General features: G+C 31.0%; 2 protein-coding genes across 2 annotated transcripts; one reads left to right on the top strand and one right to left on the bottom strand.

Annotated features, from left to right (window-relative positions):
* The first annotated feature begins 744 nt into the window (after positions 1–744).
* LOC106128511 (tetraspanin-15) lies at positions 745–4,707 on the top strand. The gene is made up of 5 exons (XM_013326934.1): positions 745–1,078; positions 2,505–2,705; positions 2,914–3,075; positions 3,653–3,910; positions 4,200–4,707. The coding sequence occupies exons 1-5, from the start codon at positions 968–970 to the stop codon at positions 4,368–4,370; spliced, it is 903 nt and encodes a 300-aa protein (XP_013182388.1). The 5' UTR covers positions 745–967; the 3' UTR covers positions 4,371–4,707.
* Positions 4,701–7,049, bottom strand: LOC106128510 (alpha-ketoglutarate-dependent dioxygenase alkB homolog 4). The gene is made up of 2 exons (XM_013326933.1): positions 6,197–7,049; positions 4,701–5,023 (listed from the first exon to the last, which is right to left on the bottom strand). The coding sequence occupies exons 1-2, from the start codon at positions 6,946–6,948 to the stop codon at positions 4,795–4,797; spliced, it is 981 nt and encodes a 326-aa protein (XP_013182387.1). The 5' UTR covers positions 6,949–7,049; the 3' UTR covers positions 4,701–4,794.
* Between the last annotated feature and the right edge of the window lie 1,010 nt (positions 7,050–8,059).

Here is an 8,059-nt window from a genome sequence, read left to right as displayed (position 1 = left end):
AAACACTTATTAATCTTTAAATTGACCTTCCAGCCTTAGGTATTTTTAATGACACTTCAGGCAAAATCACTTTGTGTCATATCAATTAGTGACTCATGTATTTGTTTTTTGTTCTCTTAATGTTCTTTTCCGTTTTTTTATCATTAAGGATTACCGCCTTGTCGCTGTTTAATTGACTTAAAGATTGCAAATTATTTATACTCTTTATAGACCAATTACACGGAGTTTTGGTCTTGTCCCTTGTTTGTGAATTTCGGCTATAATAAAAGTCCTTTTGGGCACACTAATAAATAATAATTGTTTATTATTTCCCACTCTACATAATATCTTATATAAAATTCATAAACAATTTGCCACTGTTTGTTAACGAAGAGCTCCATCGACAATAAGCAACCTACATACATTCCGTATCTTTATATTGCGCAGGCGCATATAGAAAAGGTTGCTTTGTTTCAAGGAATTTGTAGTCTAGTCTTCCTACATTTATATTACGTGTAGTTTATATAATATGTTATTATTTTTTAATGCACATAGTTTGCATTTGCTGACTTCAAAATTATAAATAAAATTTTTACTCAATTTAACTACGACCAAACTAAACTATACTCTTAGTACACTTTAGTAATAAAGTTAAAAGCATATTCTATCGTACGGTTTCATGGGAAACCGAAATGTTTACACAATAAGGTTGTATATGGCCTCGTTAATTTTAAAGATTAATGAGTATCGAGCAAGTGTCGCAGTTCGCTGGGGATGGGTCGACACACAACAACACAAAGCCGGTGCTTAGTCGCGTCCGTGCACGCTTATCGTGTGGTTGTTTCATAGACCGTGCTGCACTGACGTAGTTGGAAAACGCATTAGCGCGATAAACAGAAAAGCGCCATTATCGGCCGCCATCGAAATAATCAGCCAGTGATAAACGCGAAATCATCGTAATTCAACATACGAATGAATAGCAGACAAGATGACGGACAACGGTGAAAACAATCAGAAAATGAAATTCAATAAAACGGAATCGGAATACAATATGAAATCTATAAGGTTTCTATTGCTTACTATTACCACCATGTTTATTGTAAGTATTTTAAAGTTATTAGAAATTGCGTAAGCATTAGTTAAACTGGCTAATGACATCATAATAATGTGATATTGTAACATTAATTTCAATTTCACTTTTAATAAATCGTAAACATTTACTATAAGTAAACAAAAATTGAAAAATAACTTAAACATTCGTATATGTACTTATATAAAAATATTGCACATGTCAGAGAGACAAATACAGCAATATTTTTCTATTTGTTTCTTGCTGGAAAATTCTCGAAAGAGAAATATGGATAAATTATTATTTTTATGTCTTCAACAAACAGGAAAAAGTGTTTGCTCTTTTCTCTGAATTCTATAAAATAAAGACACACCAACACAAAATTTTAAGAAAACAGATTGCACTATACTTAGTTACAATTTAATGTTGTGGGTCAACTTTTAAAAAGAAATACCATACTGAATTAAAATATAACACAAATAAACTATATTAGTATACGTGTACTTTGTGAAATTAATAAGTTAATGTTACAAGAGACACGATTTCGCTATTTTGACTACATTGATTTGGCGTTACCGCTACATAATTTTACAATTAAATTCATTGCACGATCTGCATAATAAACTACTATTATCAGAATATTACATTCTATTTCTTACTAGTCGTTGTTTACAATAGTCTCATCTTCTTCACCAGAATTACATATTATTCAATCAGTTATTTTACTTTTAATAATGCAAAATTACGACGGTGCTAATTATTTAATTCTTGGGTGCGGCCATTTTGAATTGATTTTATGTGACATATACTCTGGGATGGCCGTTGTCATCAAGGCAAAGGCAACCCTCCATACGGCAATGACATCTTTAATTGTTAAAAAACTCGAATAGGTTTTTCATCTCTCTCATTATTGTAGAAAAAAGGAGAGAGAACAATATGTTTAATACAGGTTTTCGGCAATCCACATTTGGACGAAAAGACAAGATGAATAGCACAAGCATATGTATTAGAATTAAGTAAATCTTACATTCCAATCAGGTCATAAAATAATAGAGAAGTTAATTCTATTCCTGTTTCTTTAGATCAGCTGACCTCAAATTGACCTCAATGAATGGTGTAAAATTCAATTAACAGTGATAAAGACATCATTGCCAGGAATAATTAAAGACATCTTTAGCGACATCGTTCCTTAAAAAAAAAACATAATAACTTTCTAGTCCAGATACGTCGAAATACCGCCAATATTTTTCTTTTATCACTTTCTCAAATACTTATAATTTAATGACCTTGATTTGATTCTAACATTGGTCTATTATTTTATGACCTTTTTATGAAGCGACTTAAAAATTTTGGTTGATAATAATAAGTATGTAATAACTATTGGTGATTTACTACACATTTATATTCTTTGAGACAAAGCTGTTAGTATTTACTTAACGCTTTGTATTTTTTCCAGTTAATTTCTGGTCTCATGATCATCCTTGGGATATCAGTGTACTCGCACTACCACAACTTTTCATTCTTCTACGAGAGTACAAAGAGTGGAAGATTCCTCACACCTTCCATCCTCGTCGCTCTGCTGGGCTTGGCGCTATTCGTTGTCACACTCTTCGGGTTCTTCGGTAGTTTCAAGCAGAGCACGTGCATGGTTAACTTGGTAAGATGTTTATTGTTATAAAATATAATTTAAATATGTTAATATGAGATTAACCGTAGGTTTCTAAGACCAAAGTCTTTATATAAAACATATGGTCATCCTTGTCAATTCAAAAGTTGAGATAACAATATGTTTTAAAAGCGAGATATTTTTGTTGTGTCGTAACATGTAGAATTTTTAATATTAATTGATGTAAATTCTTTTGCAGTATGCCTTCTTGTTGACTTTAATCCTGATCGTTAAGTTGGTGCTGGTAATCCTCACGTTCACTATGGGCCCCGAGACGATCATGAACTACATAACAGTGCCGGTTCACGAGTACACAATCGATCCAGAAATAGAGGCTGAAATTGATAGTTTGCAAGTATCGGTAAGTTAACAATCGCCAGTTTTAAATGATAAAAGAGTAAACAAGCAAGGAGTTTTTAAGAAGTCACTAACGCCCATAAACATCCGCAACTCCAGAGAAATTAATAGGCAGGCATTTAAGAACATTTCATTACTTTTTAAAATATAACGAAATAACTTATAGTGTGATACATCGCTAAACTATAGACTTTAAAGTAGACTTATAGAAATTATAACAATATTAAATTTTATACCTACGTTTAAAAGAATAAAAAGTAAAAACAGATTTAAGGGCTAATAAAGAAATTATATTCGATAGACTGTTCGGCTTACAAATGATGCCAGAATGCGACAAAAATATTGATCTATTTGTGTCTATTGCTAACGATATCAAAGTCATAACCTTGATGTTTTAATCTATTGATTTTATTTATAGTTACAGCTTTTATATGTACGTGAACTGTAGCCGTGAAATTACATTTCTCATTAGTAGTAAAACATATAGCTATCTCTGTTTTTCCAAAGTAAATCACAGAGATGGCAATAAGATTTTATATGATTGTTTCGACAATGATAACCTTATTTTATTCATGTTGTAGCTGAATTGTTGCGGTGGTAACTCCTACTTGGACTACATCGGTATGGAATTTACAAGCAATCATTCTACAGTGGTGGTGTCGAATGTTATCGATGGTGACCAGATAACAGTGGTCCTTCCGCGCTCCTGCTGTGTATCGGCCTCAGAGGTCTACTGCACTCGGTTACGGATCACGAGCTGTAAAGACGCCCTAGCTGACATGCTGTTACAGAATTCCAGTGTTCTAGGAGTCCTTGGTGTTTCTGTTATGTTTACTCAGGTAATTTGGTTACTGTGTTGAATTTCCGTATAGTTTTATCTTATTTTGTAATAACTTATTTATATGGTTCGTTGATGCAGACCAATCTAGCCATTTAACTACGTAATGCAATGAATAAAGATGAAAATCGTAAAGTTGATAAAAGCGCCATCTATTCAAAAAAGTTAATATTTTTGTTAAAGAGGTTATATGGGATTTTATGGACTATAAACTATCGCAATACTAGAATTAAATTTGATTTCTATTTTTTTACTAAAAAATTTATAAATATGGGTTATTTTCGTTTCAGTTGTTAGGTATAATATTTGCATTGCTACTAGCGCGTTGCATTCGCAAGATGAAAAGTGAGAAAGCGCTCATCGCGTGGATGATGAAGGAACAAATGATCCTAGCCCGTCAGGCCAGTGAGAACAAAGAAGATTCCGTGTACATAGCGAAACCTGACTCCAGCACTGCTTAGGGTTGCTATATCTTAAATATAATTGTTACTATTTCACAGTATTTAATTTACAGTTATTGTATTTTAATTTTATGTCCTCATGGGTCCATTTTAAATATGTTCTAATTGTAAATTGCTTAAGTATGTCAGATTGTAAAAAGCCCGCTTTAACCTGTTTCTTAGCTCTGACATTTATTCACTTGATAAAATTTTACATTTAGATAAAGGTGTGACAATTTTTATTATTATTTTCGCATTTTTATAATTAATAATTTATAATCTATTTTGTCATTAAATTTTAATAATTTTATTAAGTTTTAGCAGTAATATAGATGATAATAAAACTACATATTGACCAGTAAACTGTAATTATTTTAATAATCACATATTAACTAACATTATCTACATCTTTGGGTTATATTTAATAAATAAGAAATAATCACATTTATGTATCAATTACTTCATCTTTATTTTTATATTTACTTCTATGATCCCAGAATTTCTTTGCTCTTGTTGTTATTTCATTTCCTATTTCATGATGCAGTCCATTAGTAAGATAAGGTGGTGTAAACTCTCTATAAGCTATGCACACTCTTCTAGACGTAATGTCTTCTCGTAAAATACAATGCTCCCAGTGATATCTGGATTCACCGTACATCACTATTATGGATCGTCTGTAAAGAGAATATAGAATATAATTCAAATTACTGTTAGGAAGAAAATCACTAGCAACACATTTAAATCAGTAGCAGCAGGCGCAACACTAGCCTTATTAAAATGTCAATGTTTATGTCCCCTCACTAATCAATCTGACACTTGACTTGGTACAGAAAGCACAAATATGCAAATATTACTGACAATATTTATTTTAATTAACATTTGAATCTTAATTGTAAAATCCCTTCGTTGACGAAAGGATCATACTTTGCCTCTTGCCATAAAAAGAGATTCACCTCTTATGATATCACTTAACAGATGCATGTCTTTTTATTGCATACCTTAGTCGGTACCTTTATTGCACCTTAATATTACACAAGAAAATACAAGTCATAGAAGAGTAAAGTGAGTCATATGTGAAAATTATAAAACATTGTGCAACTTCAGGAATGTCATATTCTTTCCTTATTATTATCTTTAATGTGTCACGAGGATTTTTATACAATTATTAATTTTTTAATTTACCTCATTATTCAATAATTTAAGTATTTACCAACTGTTAAAATGAAACTTGCAACTTGTAGTTACAAGTGAATCGGTAGTGAATATAAATGTTTTCATGTATCTTGGATTTTAGCGTTTGCATGAATTGCTACAGAACACTGTTTTTGGTATAGTGGTATGTGAAAAATAATATAATTTTATAAAGATGAGTATCCTTTTGTCATACCATCATGTATGAACCAAAATATTCACTGATTCTGTTTTTGTATATATTACTAGCGGACCCGACAGACATTGTCCTGTCTACACATCTTTAATTCGAATATTATTTAAAATTTGACACTGCGATGGTAGTGTCGTCTGTCGGATCCAATGTAAAACATTCCAAAATCAACAACTACTAATAAATTAAAAATTAATTTAAAAAACATTGTCCAGCGAACAAAATTGTGAGTCTAAACCATTCCAAGATCCCCTTGAACACACACAAAAAATTTCATCAAAATCGGTCCAGTCGTTTGAGAGGAGTTCAGTGACATACACACTCACAGAAGAATTATATATATAAAGATTGGCACAAGAATTTCTTAGGAAGAAAAAATTAAGGAAGTTGAGAAAATCATAATAACAGGACAATGTCTTTTGGATCTGCTGATTAACTTATTTATGAATAACTATTGACTTACCTTATCAATGGAATTCTGATAATAGCATCTATTTCTTCATTTGGTTTACAAATTTCTAACATAGTCTTATCTTTGTCGATAAATTCTAAATCAATACTTCCATCTTGCTGTACAACTGGATAATATTCATCAGCACAATACAAATTATATTTCTTAGTTTCTCCTTTGAAAATTGTCATTGTCAGAACTGAATCTGATAAACAGTTAACAGTTACTATTCTCTCACCCCATATCCAACAGTCATCTATATGAGGATCTATAGAGGCTCCTTTACTCGGGTCATATTCCAATGAACATTGTTCAATAACTTGATAATCTCTTAATAGGTCAATTGACTTAAACCTGTCTTGTAAAAATTTTGAAAACTCCGGAAATCCTTCAAAGTTACCGGGAACGATTTTCTTTTTCTTAAAATTAGTTTTGGGACCAAAGTTTTGCTTACGTCTGCCGCTTTGCGATATATCCCAAGGCACTTGATCTATACATTTTATTAGTTCCTCTTCCTCAGATGCAGTTATAAAGTCCGGTTTAATATATATGCCTGGATAGTTTATAGGTTTACCGGAATGATTCGGGTGCTGTTTGTATGCATCTATCTCCCAACCGGGCCAAGCTTTATTACAAAAAGGACAATAAACATAACCTTTGTTTTTGTCAAGTTTTAATGAAAGTTTAAGATTTTCAGCGCCATAAAACTTCTCACATATTAAACAAGTGCGACAACCTTTGCAGCCGCAAGGACGTGGCTTCATTTTTTATAATAAACTGGTAAAAATACCGACTAAAGTTCAACCAATCAATCAATACAACGCGCACTATTCGACTAATGTCAGCGATTTATATCCAATTATGAATGTCACTATCATCTGTCCAAATGCGTTGACCTCTGTAAATGGACTGGCTAAACGATGTAGTTTTTGTGCCTTTTTTATTTTCGCCATCTTGACTCTGATCGTGGTGGTTTCTAGCAGTTGTGTGGATTCGAACTAATAATATAGATGGAGTTAACTGTCACGTAACATCAAAGGTTACTTTAAATCAGTACGAAGTAAATCTGTCATTTCCAAGCAACCGCCTATCCATTTATAGAGATTAGTAGGCGAAAGTCACATGTCTATTTTATAATGTTGTCACCATACGAATAATGCATAATGCCAAAAATGTACACAAAAAAATCTTTCAATGCAATTACATCATGTTTTTTGCATTAAAAAATTGTTTCATGCAAATAATGATAAAAAGCAGGATTGTAAATATATTTAAATAAAACTGTTTTTGATAACCGAAACATAATTTCCATCATTTTCAGAGTCCAGTCATATAGTCAAACAAAACAGTCAATACCAGATTAAAGGAAATAGGAGAGTTTTTAAGTAAAACTAATTTTATTTTTTAAGGGAAATTTATTTAAAATACCAAATGTATGAAACAAATTTCTTCTTGCAATAACATAGTATAGATATATAATTGTAATGTATATAATAATTAAATATTATATTTTTTTATTTAATATTATCTTTCCTGATTGGTACACGACCACGAAACACACTACAGGCTATAAATGTATATTTAGGCAGTCTAATCTGTCTTTTTAGTATGGAGAAACAGGAAAATATTTCATACTTGAATTTCAAGCAATAGGTAATTTGAAAGTAATTCACACAATTCTTTTATTTTAATAAGATAAATACATATAATCGCTCTTTACTTTAAAAGATCGTGGATATATTTAAATATAAGGAAATCTACTATATAATTCTAATATTTAGTTATGTAATACTGTAACAAAAAATATTTTATACTTTTTTTTTTTTAAATAATTTACGACTTATTAATTCAATTAAAATATAAATATAATCGTGT

Source organism: Papilio xuthus, unplaced genomic scaffold, assembly GCF_000836235.2.
Source record: "Papilio xuthus unplaced genomic scaffold, Pxut_1.1 DF828780.1, whole genome shotgun sequence".
NCBI lineage: Eukaryota > Metazoa > Arthropoda > Insecta > Lepidoptera > Papilionidae > Papilio > Papilio xuthus.
The sequence above is the reverse complement of the archived record's forward strand: the minus strand, read 5'-3'. Positions and strand labels throughout refer to the sequence as shown.

Bases quoted from the DNA above. Each gene is read 5' to 3' on its own strand.
- LOC106128511 (XM_013326934.1), top strand. From the start codon at position 968: ATGACGGACAACGGTGAAAACAATCAGAAAATGAAATTCAATAAAACG. The intron at 2,706-2,913 runs GTAAGATGTTTA...ATTCTTTTGCAG, and splicing joins GCACGTGCATGGTTAACTTG to TATGCCTTCTTGTTGACTTT. The intron at 3,911-4,199 runs GTAATTTGGTTA...TTTTCGTTTCAG, and splicing joins TTTCTGTTATGTTTACTCAG to TTGTTAGGTATAATATTTGC.
- LOC106128510 (XM_013326933.1), bottom strand. From the start codon at position 6,948: ATGAAGCCACGTCCTTGCGGCTGCAAAGGTTGTCGCACTTGTTTAATA. The intron at 5,024-6,196 runs GTAAGTCAATAG...TTCTCTTTACAG, and splicing joins ATCAGAATTCCATTGATAAG to ACGATCCATAATAGTGATGT.